Source organism: Curcuma longa, chromosome 9 (genome assembly GCF_044706935.1).
Source record: "Curcuma longa cultivar G26 ecotype Majalengka, Jawa Barat chromosome 9, ITB_CL_G26_1.1, whole genome shotgun sequence".
NCBI lineage: Eukaryota > Viridiplantae > Streptophyta > Magnoliopsida > Zingiberales > Zingiberaceae > Curcuma > Curcuma longa.
Window position 1 is genome coordinate 2,464,889 of NC_133869.1, and position 13,014 is coordinate 2,477,902.

General features: G+C 46.0%; 1 protein-coding gene across 1 annotated transcript; it reads right to left on the reverse strand.

Moving 5' to 3' along the window:
• Window positions 1-10,586: 10,586 nt before the first annotated feature.
• On the reverse strand, window positions 10,587-11,891 carry LOC141835080 (uncharacterized). Its single transcript, XM_074722507.1, has one exon. It carries the CDS (start codon window positions 11,889-11,891, stop codon window positions 10,587-10,589), a length of 1,305 nt encoding a protein of 434 aa, XP_074578608.1.
• Window positions 11,892-13,014: the final 1,123 nt, after the last annotated feature.

Below are 13,014 nucleotides of genomic sequence, written 5' to 3' on the forward strand. Positions count from 1 at the left end.
TTATTTAAAGAAAAAATTTCGAGTTAAAGTTAATTAGTTAAAATGAAAAGTTAATTAAAAGAAAAAAGACCAAAATAAAGAAAAAAGGGGGGGAGGAATAAATATATATATAGTGTAATTATTTACCTACAATTTATTATCTATAATTTGTCCTTTTCCTGTTATAGGAATCCAGCAACAAACAAGGAATTAATCTTGTTTATCCTTTATTGATTGAATAAACCTGTCTGTCTTTATCTCTTCCTTATTTTATAAAAATTTCTGATTTATTTATATTTTTTTTGTTTGTGCCAATCCGACAAAAATCTTTATTTGATTTACTTCAGTTTTTTATTCGTTTTATCACCATTCTAGTCATATTTATATTGACAATGTTATATTGAACAAATATAATTGATCGTAGATAAAGAAATCTCTTTATCCTGACCCTATCTGTATTATTGGATTTGGTTTTCAATTCACTTCAGTCAAATGACGGGTTTGTATTGCCGAGTTTACTGTCATAGAAGATGTTTTTTTTTCCTTAACTTGGGTTAAATAAAAAAATGTATAAATAAATGGTTGGTCCGTCGGAATTTTGGCATTTCTATTAGGAATTTGGTGTTTTTTACTACGATCTATACATTTTTTTTCTAATTGATCAATAAATCAACAAGAAAGATTTGTTCTTAGTTCAATGTTTTGATGGGGTCGCGCAGTCTAATTCAATTGGTTTTTTTTCGATCGTATCTACATATCCAACTTTTGTTTTGAAGGGTTGGGTTGCTAACTCAACGGTAGAGTACTCGGCTTTTAAGTGCGACTATGATCTTTTACACATTTTGATGAAGCAATAAATTCGTCCAGACTTTTGGTAGAGTCTATAAGACCACGACTGATCCTCAAAGGTAATGAATGGAAAAAGCAGCATGTCGTAATACGTAATATAATAAAATAATAGATTTATTATTTTATTTTCATTGAAAAAATTTCAAATTAAAATGAAAGTGAAATTAAGAATTTATCCTTACTCAATTCTTACAATTTTTTTTGGTAGGGAAGTGGACAAAACAAATTAAAATTTATAGTTTGGTCTAGTGAATAAATGGATAGAGCTTCATGGCTCCAATTCCAATTCTGATAAACCAAAAAGCAACGAGCTTATGTTCTTAATTTGAATTAAATGATTACCCGATCTAGTTAGACGTTAAAAATGGATTAGTACCTGGTACCCTGGTACGGGAAAGGATGGGGTCTCCCGTGAGGAGACCATTGATTCTTTTTTTTTTATGAATCCTAAATATTGATTATTATGGGTTAGAGACGAATGTGTAAAAGAAACAGTATACTGATAAAGATAATTAATTCCAAAATCAAAAGAGCAATCAGGTTGCAAAAATAAAGGGTCATTATCCTCTTGTAATTATAACGAAGATAAACCATTTTTGATAGAAAAAGGGGAGTAAAAAAACCTATTGATTGGATTCCCTCTTTCCTTTACAGGTTTTTTATTATTATTGTATATATACATAATCTTCTTTATTATACATAATACTCTGTTTTGACCATATTGCACTATGTATCAGTTATTTTATAACTCAAGAAGTTCCTTCTACCTCATCGTCACTTTAATTAGAGTGAAAAAGTATCTATTTATAATGCAAACCTTTAATCCTTTAAAATAATATGTAATGGCAGAGACCGTCTAGGTGATTTATCCGAGTTGATTTTGGATTGTGGGCTACACCGATGTAACACCCCAAACTATCTTCTTCGTTCTTTCATTTTTTTTTCTTTTACTTGTAAATCTAAGTTTTTTTTTCTTTTCCGACGTTGTTGGACCTCTGGGCTATAGCCCGAGTAACTTATAAGGTGGCTCTGCCCTTGATAATATGGAATACACTGAGAGTATATTACTCTTGATTCAGTTCTACTCTTAGTTCACTCTCGATGCCATTGATACTGAGAAGGGAAACACCGAGAATGTATGAAGAGTAATTACTTATCGGTCGGTCTATAACAACAATATTCTTCTATTTACTTTGTTAAGGCTAGAAGTCTTGCAGGGTGACATATACAAGTGAGAAATACAACAATCGGAGTAGATGGGTGTTCCGGTTAAGAATTGCTTCGGGACATGTCACCGAACCTCCTCGTAAGTGGCTGTGAATAGTGGCTGGTGTTGGGGAGCAAGAACAGCTTCAACGTCGCTGGAGCGCCGATAATGACCGGCCGCAGCTTCTGAGGACGGCCTGCGAACACAGTGAACGTCAGTAGGAAGGCCAGGGGGTGCCCTGGCGCGACCACTCCGACGATCAAGTCAGGGACGGTGGAGGAAGAAGATGAACAGTAGAAAAATAAAGAGGAGTTGAGAGTATGAGAGTGGCTAGAGAGATACCTGAGGAGCGAAGTGGTCTGTTTATAGAAGGATGGACGTGCATACCTGTCACGTCATCATTTAAGAAACATCTCATCATGATTAATGAGGTGGCAAGAACAATCGAGCTTATTGTCCCATCGCCGGTAAAGCTTTATGTTGTCACTATCCCTGCAGACAATCAGAGAGATAACATTAATGGTGAGGGACGTGGGTTTGTCAGAAATCATGATGAGGTGGGCCAGGACACTGTGAGGAGTGTAGTCAAACCGGGCTGATGATAAGCGTAAGTATAAGCCACGTGAGGTGACTCGGCGATGCGGCGAATGAATAGTAGAGGGGTATTTGGCCAGTGAGTAGCCGTATGAAGAGAGTCGACTAATGCACGGGCGGTCGGAAGGATTCGGCGAGATGACTGCTGAATGGAAGAACTCGGCCGGGCTCCTGCCGAATGGAAAGGAGGCTTGCCGAATGGAAGGATTCGGCCAGGCTCCTGCCGAATGGAAGGATTCGGCCAGGCCCCTGCCGAATGGAAGGATTCGGCCAGGCTCCTGCCAGATGGAAGGATTCGGCCTGTCTCCTGCCGGATGGAAGCCATCGGTCTGTACTTAGCCGAATGGAGGCTTTCGGCGTATAGCTATCCGAATGGAGGTATTTTGCCGATGCAAGCTACTCAAGGACATTTGATTTAGCGAGTGGGGACCCCTACGATGGGACCCTCTTCAGACTCGAGTTTGATCCTGGCTAACCCCATGATTTATCCCCGGAACATAAGCCTCCCCACTAGTCTAGTCGAAGGGAGCGGGAGGCGGACTGACTAGACCAAGTCAGGCTCGAGTCTGAACCCAATCTGGAGGCTCCTTTGAGTCAGCCGAGAGAAAGAGCGGGACGATTGAGCCGTTATACTGTGCAGAGGGAGACTAATCATCGAGAGACACGTGCCGCTATGTGGCTGGCCGCATTTAATGAAAGTACTGGCGGCGTGCGTGCGCGGAAAGGAGCGCTGTCTTTTCCGAGACAGACAATTAAGGAGGTGTGCTTTTTATCCGCCCTTTTGTATCACTGATCTGACATCAGCGGATCTGCTCGGAGAAGCGTGTTGATCCGATGACTCTCATTGAATCCCGCCTTTTCTGTATTGTTGATCAAACGGTTCCGACGAACTAGGGTTTCCGATAAATAGCTGATGATAGTTTGCGGAGGGACCATTTTGCTATCCCTGCTCTCGCGCATCCCTGTCGATCGTGTTCCTGCTGCTTACTCTTCTGCTCTCCGCTTTTCATCCTCCGGCGAACTTTCCGGCGTAAGCTTCACTCCTTCTTCCTTGTTTCCCATTTTCGGTTTACTCCGCTTCTGTTCTAGGTTTAACAACATGTCTGAGTCAAGTAGGGTCTGGTATGAGTTCGCGGTTTCTGTGTTCGATAAAGAGTCTAGGTCGGCGGTGAGGGTCCGATTCGGGATTCCCCATCTGTATAAGATTAAGGTTCCTAAGAGCCATCATAGACCACACCTTCCTCCTCCCGGTTACCAGACCTTCTTCCTTGATCAACTGGAAGGAGGGCTGCGGTTCCCTATCCCCGATTTCTATATTAGGATAGCCGCGTACTTCGGTGTCCCCGTCAATCAGTTGGCTCCTAATTCCTTTCGTTTGTTAGCTTGTTCGTGTATAGTGTTCCAGGTGTACGACATTCCGCTGAACCCCATTGTTTTCCATTATTTCTTTTACCCAAAGAAGGGAGAGGAAGGAGTCTTCTATCTAAACGCCCGTCCTCGCATCAAGTTTCTAGACGAGTGTTCGTCCTCTCTTAAATTTTGGAAGACAAAGTTCTTCTTCGTTCGTCCCCCGAGTCCTCTTCGTGTTGCCGAATGGCAGGATGATCTATCGCTTCCTCCTCGGCTAGTAGGCTATAAGTGGGATGCCGCCTTCCAGTCTGCGTCTCAGGTGATAGACGGCTTAAAGTTTCATGCTGGCCGACTACTCGGTGAGGAGGGCTTGCTGTTTCGAGCGGGTTTAAGCCCGGTTGCCGCGGAGCTGTCTCAGCCACTCGGTAAGTAAGTGCTTCTTCCTTAGTTTGTCGATATCTAATTTCAAACATTTCTTGTCTGCTTGCAGAGGATCTTTGGATGGCGGCTTCGCTGAACAAGTTCATCAAATGGGACCGTGCATCCTTCAAGAAATTGGTGACCCCATCTCCATCTGAAGGGAGTCCGGCACCAGCTGCCTCGGCTGGTAGTCAGGTGGCAGCAGCCGGATCCGAGACGAGGTCCCATTCGGCGACGCCCTCTGAACGAGTTAGTCAGCGACAGCCTCGAGAGGAGTCTCGAGGGAAATCTGCTAAGGAAAAGAGGCCGCGACAAGAAGAGCCGAGAGAGAGGGAGCCTAAGTCCAAGAAACCTCGGGCAGAGAAGCCCAGCGGAAAGGCTCCGACGGCCTCGAAGTCCCGAGCCGAAGAACCACAAGCAAAGGCGCCTCCTAAAGCGAAGGCATTGACTATCAATGAGCCGAGTGACGACCCGGCGTCTCGGCCTCGCCCCCCTACATTCGAACCGGGGAAACTGAAACAGAAGGCTCGGCCAGAACTGCAAGCTAAACCTAAGCCGAAGAAGAAGAAGCCGAGTCCGGAGAAGGCTCCACCACCCACTCCCAGGGACCGAATCGAGTCGCTAGGCGGAGCGACGGACGGAAAGAGCTGGACGACCCGGCAGGAGCAGAGCCGGCTGTGCCATCTATACAACTGCCTGCAGGCCACGCGGAGGAGTCGGCACCCTTGTTGCCTGAGGCTTTGGATACGGAGCCGGGGGTTGATGCAGAAAGTGAGCCAGCCTCTGATACTTGCGCCTGCTACCACTCCTGCTTCGGGTGTGGAGGAGGCCGAGATAAGGGAGGTATCGGCGCCGAAGATCCAGCTGTCAGAGCCGGCGTCTGCCGAACTTCCTCCGCCATCAACAGAGACGACGACCGACTTGCCCGCGGAGGTGACGGCGGTGCCTCCTGTCGAGCCGACTGCGGAGGCTGAGGGAACACCTTCAGGTGAACCAAGGAGGGAGTCAGAGACGGCGCGCCAGAGGGATGACGGAGCAACCTCTCGCTCCAAGGCTGACTTCTCAGCCTACTCAGCGCCGGAGGTCCCTGTGGAAGGATCGGGTACGGCAATCAGGACGGTTACTCCCGGGGTATGCCCGTCTTTTGAGGCGAGACCTCTTCCGTCTCCCTCCATCCCGTTTTCCTCAGGGTGCTGCGGGGATATTCCCAGGAGGGATCTTTCCTCCACAACAAGCTCGCTCGCCTGAGGCTCCCGCATACGCGTCTTTCACACCAGCGGAGGTCAACAGAATAATGGAGTTGTGAGATCCATTCGGGACCACAACCACTATGCTCCACTGCTGCTGTCGGACGTGACCAGCCGTGGTATCTACGCGACCATCAGGGTAAGTCTTACTTTTAGTTTTGTTAAACGCATCCAAGAGCATTAAATAATATCTATTGGTGGTGCAGGCCTTAGGCGAACTTATTAGAAGTGCACAACCGACTGCCCCAAGTTTGCCTTCAATTCCGAGCCCTGGAGGAACAAGTTGCAGAATTACGGGCTCGTGAAGCGGCACAAACTAGTGAGCTGCAGGCTCGGGAGGCAACAAGGGTTAGCGAGCTTCAGGCGGCGCAGAGTGAGGCGGCGCGGCAGAGGCATGAGGCCAGCCTTGCCCTGGCTCGGCAGCAGACGACTGAGGATAGGGCTGAGAATTTAGAAGCCGAACTGCGAGAGGCCTCGGCCCAGATACAGGATCTTAAAGGAGGAGCTGCTGCAGAAGGAGGATCAGCTCTCCAAGGTAGAAGAGCAACTCAAAAAGCGAGACGACGAGCTTTACTACTTGGAAGAGCAACTTGACCAACAGCAGGCTGACTTGGACTTCGTCTGCGACGAGTCGGATGACAGGCAAGCTCAGAGTCCTAAGTTGGAGGCTGAAGTGGAGGGCCTAAAGAAGCAGGTGGCCGAACTGACTGAGGCGGCGAAGGTGGTGGAGGGTGTCTCGGCTGACGCGCGCGGCGAGCTGGCTGCCTATAAGCTGAGTGAAGAGGACCGGCTGGAGGAGGCCAAGGAAGACTGGCTGAAGTCCAAGGAGTTCACTGACCAGTTCTTGGAGCGGACGGCCAGCATGCTCCAATCCGGCTTCGAAGGGGCGCTTCAGGCAGCTTCAAGCGGCGGGAGTGACTATCCCGGAGGAAGCTATAGACAAGCTGGACCCTCAAGAAGTTTGGAAGGAACTGCCCGAGGCAGCTCGAACGGCGTCGGCGGTTATGAAGAAGCCTCCCTCCGGCAAGGGGAAAGGAAAGAAGAAATAGATGTGATTGTATTCGGCTTCGGCCTTGCCTTTGTAATTTTGGGATAATTAATGAAAAATTTTGCTGTCTCCCTTGCTATTTTGTTACTTTTGGCCCTTCTCTCTAATTAGAATGTTGTCTAATATAGAGGAGTTAGCAGTGAAACCGTGCGCCCATAGCACTTGGCATTGGCTATGTTCGACTGAGTGGAGTACTCGGGTAGTGAGACCGAGTAGTCGATGTGTGAACAAGTTGGCATGGGACAAGTGTGCATCACACTTGTATTCTCCCAGAGTCATGTGCGAGCCTCGGAGTGTCATACGATTCGGGGGTATGGACGATTCGGGTGTGGAGGAGATACGGGGATGTGAACGGTCCGGGCTTGCGGACATGTCGGAAAGGCAATGAGACGGTCCGGGCTCGCGGACGATTCAGAAACAAAGTATGTCCGGGCTTGCGGACGATTCGGCAACGAAGTATGTCCGGGCTTGCGGACGATTCGGGAGAAGTGAAGAGTGTCCGTGCTTGCGGACGATTCGGAAGTGTAGAGTGTCCGTGCTTGCGGACGATTCGGAAGTGTAGAGTGTCCGTGCTTGCGGACGATTCGGAAGTGTAGAGTGTCCGTGCTTGCGGACGATTCGGAAATAGAGAGTGTCCGTGCTTGCGGACGATTCGGAAGCGTAGAGTGTCCGTGCTTGCGGACGATTCGGAAATGAGAGTGTCCGTGCTTGCGGACGATTCGGAAGCGTAGAGTGTCCGTGCTTGCGGACGATTCGGAACGTGTAGAGAGTGTCCGTGCTTGCGGACGATTCGATTCGTAGAGTGTCCGTGCTTGCGGACGATTCGGAAATAGAGAGTGTCCGTGCTTGCGGACGAGTGTCCGTGCTTGCGGACGATTCGGAAGTGTGCTTGTGTCGGCGACTGCCTTGGGTTGATACAGGTGTTGGCGTTGACAGATGCTTCCATGTTGGGAAGGCACAAGCGATGGCTGCCGCTTCCGTAGCGGGAAGGCGCCTAAAAAATGAAGAAGGAAGGCAAGTGTTAACTTACCTCTTAGCTTGTCGTTGGAGTAGGTCCGAGACCTAATGCCGATGTCGATGGAGTAGGTCCGAGACCTAAGTTGGCTCGATCCACGACTATGTCCGAGTCGGGAGAGTGTTGTGGATGGCCGAGAGACCCTGTGGTGGAGGAGGCCTGTAATCAACACTAATTGTCATTGCATGGAGGGAATGAATATAGGCAAGTAATGAAATGTATCGAAATGAGTTTAAGTATGATAAGGCCGTAAGTGCGTGGCGCTCCATGGTCTGATCAGGTCCTTTCCCTCCGAGTCGGTGAGATAGTATGCGCCGGAACTTGTCTTCTTGACTACCCGATAGGGGCCTTCCCACGGTGGCTCAAGCTTGCCCACGTCGCCTGCTGGTTTTGCTTTCTTCCATACCAAGTCTCCTACTTGAAAGGATCTGGGGATTACTCGGCGGTTGTACTTGGCGCACATCCTTTGTCGGTAGGCCATGAGTCGAGAGGCGGCTCTGTCTCTGTCTTCGGTGATGAAGTCAAGCTCCATCCTTCGGCGCTCCCCATTGTCTTCATCATAAAGCATCTTTCTGTCTGATGGGACTCCCACCTCCATTGGTACGACAGCCTCTCCTCCATACACCAGATGGAATGGCGTCATGTTGGTGCTTTCCCTCGGTGTGGTCCGGTAGGCCCATAATACACAGGGTAGCTCCTCCACCCAGCTGCCTCCTTCGTGATCTAGCTTGGTCTTCAGGCCATGCAGTATCTCCCGGTTGGTCACCTCGGCTTGGCCATTGGCTTGTGGATAAGCCACAGAAGTGAAGGCTTGTTGGATGCCGAGTCCTTGGCACCAAGACTGAATCTTCTTTCCTTGGAACTGACGGCCATTATCCGACACCAGCCGTTGTGGAATGTCATATCGACAGACTATGTTTTTCCACAAGAACTTAATGACCGCTTCTTCCGTGATGCGGGCGAGAGCTTCGGCTTCCACCCACTTGGAGAAATAATCCACTGCAACTAGCAAGAATTTCTTTTGCTGCGGACCAGTAGGGAAAGGGCCTACGATGTCCATGCCCCATTGATCAAAAGGACACGAGGCAGTGGAGGCTTTCAGCATCTCAGTCGGTCGCCGTGAGAAGTTTTGGTATTTCTGGCAGTGCAGGCAAGTAGACACTAATTTTGCCGCATCAGCTTGAAGAGTCGGCCAGAAGTAGCCGGCTAATAGAATCTTCCGGGCCAAGGATCGTCCTCCCGGATGATTGCCGCAGCATCCTTGATGAGCCTCCCGTAAGACGTAGTCAGCGTCCTCTGGCCCCAGGCATTTGAGTAGAGGGCGAGAGAAGGCACGCCGGTATAGCTGGTCTCCTATCAAAGTGAATCGGGCTGCACGCCTTCGGAGCACTTTGGCTAAGCTGGGATCTGAAGGAGTAACGCCCGTCTGAAGGAAGGTGATGAGGGGACTTCTCCAGTCTTCTGGCTGTGATGCGGCTTCGGCTTGATCTATTTGGGCGACGAAGGCTACTTGAGTGATGGGCTCTTCGTCCGTCCATTCGGTCATGGAACTGGCCAGTCGGGCTAATTCATCTGCTTTAGTATTCTCAGTGCGGGGGATTTTCAAGAGGGAGACTTGTATGAATTCTGCTTTGAGCTTGATGAAGGCTTCCGAATACCGGCGAAGTCGGTCATTGCGAACTTCGCAAGTGCCTGCTGTTTGCTGCGCCACCAACTGAGAATCCGAATGCAACTGGACCCGTGCAGCTCCCATTCGCTTGGCCGCCTGCAGACCAGCCAGCACAGCTTCGTACTCAGCCTCATTGTTAGATGCTCGGAAACTTAACCGGATGGAGAGCCGAATCTCTTCTTCTTGAGGGGAGATCAATACGACGCCCACTCCGCTTCCTTGCTGATTGGAGGAGCCATCTACGTACACCCTCCAGGTCTGTTCCGGCTCTCCTTCAGGCATTTCAATAAGAAAATCAGCTAAGGCTTGAGCCTTGATGGCTGTCCGAGGCTGGTATTGAATATCATATTCTCCGAGTTCCACCGTCCACTTGATAAGCCGTCCGGAAATCTCCGGATTGGTGAGCAGTCGGCCCAGGTTACTATTGGTAAGGACCGTGACGGGATGGAAAGGAAATATGGGCGCAGCTTCCGCACGGATAAGACCAGCATCAATGCTAACTTCTCCAGATTGGTATACCGGGTCTCGGCGTCTTTGAAAAGATGACTGGAGAAATAAAGGGGATGTTGAGACTGACCTTCTTGCTTGACTAGCACGGAGCTAGCTGCCGAATGGGAGGCCGCTAAGTACAGGAACAGGGGCTCGCCTGGTGAAGGTTTAGCGAGTCGAGGAAGCTGGGCAAGGTATTCTTTGAGCTCGGAGAAAGCCTTATCACAATCCGCATTCCATTCAAACTTATGCGCCCGCTTCAATACCTTGAAGAATGGAAGACTCCTCTCTGTTGCCCGAGAGATGAACCGAGAGAGGGCAGTGATTCGGCCCATAAGCTTTTGTGCTTCTCTGAGGTTGCGAGGTGGAGCCATATGAGATAAGGCTTGAACTTTGTCTGGATTTGCCTCAATTCCTTCTTCCGTTACTATGTATCCAAGGAATTTTCCCACTCGGACACCAAATAAACACTTAGCTGGATTCAACTTCAGTCCGTATTGGCGTAGGGTGCCGCAGGTTTCCTCTATGTCAGCAATGAGTGAGCTTCCCCTTTCGGACTTAACCAAGATGTCGTCTATGTATACTTCTATATTGCGGCCTTGTTGATCCCGGAAGATTTTGTCCATCAAACGTTGGTAAGTGGCTCCGACATTTTTGAGTCCGAAGGGCATCACAGTGTAACAGAAAGTGTCATCTGCTGTTATAAAACTGACCTTGTCTTAGTCTTCTACAGAAAGAGGAATTTGGTGGTATCCCTGATAAGCATCGAGCATACAGATGTATTCAAGACCAGAGGTCGAGTCAACTAGCTGATCTATGCGGGGCAACGGGTAGCAGTCCTTCGGGCAGGCTTTGTTCAAGTCTCTGAAATCCACGCAGACTCGCCATTTGTTCCCGGGCTTCGGCACCCGCACCACGTTGGAGAGCCAAGTGGGGAAGTGTACCTCCTTGATGTATCCCGCCTTCAGCAGCTTCTGCACTTCTTCTCTGATCACTTTGTTCTGTTCGGGGCCGAAGTGACGTCTCTTCTGTTTGATGGGGCGAGCTCCCGGCAGGACGTTGAGGTGATGCAAGGCGACGTCAGGAGAGACTCCCTTCAAATTGGCCGGATCCCGGGCGAAGACATCCTGGTTTCGGTGAAGGCATTCAGCTAATTGTTGTTTCAGCTCATATGTCAATTTGACAGCCACTTGCACGATTGCTTCCGGACGGTCGGGGCATATTTGCAGTTCTTTTTCAGTAGCGGCACGGGGATTTGGCGCTTCTTGCATAGCATGCACCTCTGCTCCTTGAGTCCATCTGGTCTTCCTGGCTTCTGTTTGGACAGAATCAACGTAACAGCGCTGCGCCGTCATTTGATTGCCTCGGGCTTCCCCAACCAAGTCCCCAACAGGGAACTTGATCTTCTGGTGGTATGTGGAAACGACAGCAGAGAAGGTGCCAAGTGTCGGGCGACCTAGAATCACATTATAAGAGGAAGAGGCGTCTACTATGGTGAAGAAGCAATATCTTGTCCTCCGAGCTGGTTCCTTGCCGAGGGAGATGGCGAGACGGATCTGTCCGAGGGGGTGTACCTCATTCCCCGTGAAGCCGTAAAGGGAAGTGGCCATTGGCTCCAAGTCATCCATGTCGATTTGCATCTGTTTGAAGGCAGACATGAATATAATGTTGACGGAGCTACCGGTGTCCACAAATACTCGAGATATCTCATAATTAGCAATGGTAGCTTTGATGACCAAAGCATCATCATGAGGAGTCTCAACTCCTTCCAAGTCTTGGGGTCCGAAGCCAATAATTGACCCCGTGCTCTGGCTGCTTTCAGTCACACTGCAGACTTCCAATTGTCTGCTATAAGTCTTCCTGGCTCGATTGGAATCTCCGTCTGTAGCGCCCCCTGTAATCATGAGAATGTTGCCGAGGGGGGCGTTATCTTGGTTGCCAGCTCGAGAGTCGCGGGAGCTGGATCCTTGGCCCCGGTTTCCTTCGTTCTGCACCGGGGGAGTTAGTTCTCTGGGAGAACGCATGACAATTTTACATGAGTCAAACAATTCAAGCAATATATTTTAATTTCTAATAATGCATCAAATTCTCGATTTGATATATTTCGTATGAACACGCGAATGTGTCAACCCACTTTGATACACTTTTATTTTTATTGTTTAATTTGGTGATATTTTAATTTAGTTTTAAAATTAAAGGTAGTTTATTATTAAGTTCATCACTTTTAACTTTGAATTTAATTTTATTTAATTTAATTTTAATTTTAATTTTAATTTTAATTTAATTTTAATTTAATTTCTTTTTAAGTTTAATTTAATTTAATTTAATTTAATTTACTTTTAATTTAATTTAATTTAATTTAATTTAATTTAATTTAATTTAATTTAATTTTAATTTAATTTAATTTAATTTAATTTATTATTTTATTTTAATTTTACTTTTAATTTAATTTAATTTTAATTTAATTTAATTTTAATTTAATTTAATTTAATTTAATTTAATTTAATTTAATTTTAATTTAATTTAATTTCAAATTTTAATTTAATTTAGGGTTATTTAATATTTCATAAATAATGGTAATTGTTGCAATTAATTTTATTATTTAATTTTAAATTTTTAATTTATTTTATTAAAATTATTCAATGTTTGATAATTAAAAGGTACATTGTTATAATTAATTTTATTATTTAATTTTGAATTTTTATTATTTATTTTGTAAGAGTTATTCAATGTATCATAATTAAAGGGTATACAATTATAATTAATTTGATTATTTAATTTCAAATTTTTAAAATTTAATTTTGAATTTTTATTTGTGAAATTATCAATTTTAGGATTTATCTTGTTGAAGTTTGAATTTTTCTTATTATCTTGAATTTTTAATTCTGAATTATTAATTAAATTTGAATTATCATAATTTTTATTAATTTTTCTTGTTGGGTTGAATTATTATTAATTTTTGAAATTGTTAAATTATTTAAAGTTGATTTATTAAATTTATCTTTATCTTGGTTGAAAGAGTTAAAGACTTGGTCTAATTTTTTATTTAAATTTTTAATTAAATTTGAATTATTAAGATTAATTGCATTTAAATTAGTTAAATTATTATTTAATTCAGAATTATTAATTAATTTATTAAGTTTAGAT

What these genes read in the sequence shown, in the direction of transcription:
- LOC141835080 (XM_074722507.1), bottom strand. Translation starts at nt 11,891, where the DNA reads ATGCGTTCTCCCAGAGAACTAACTCCCCCGGTGCAGAACGAAGGAAAC.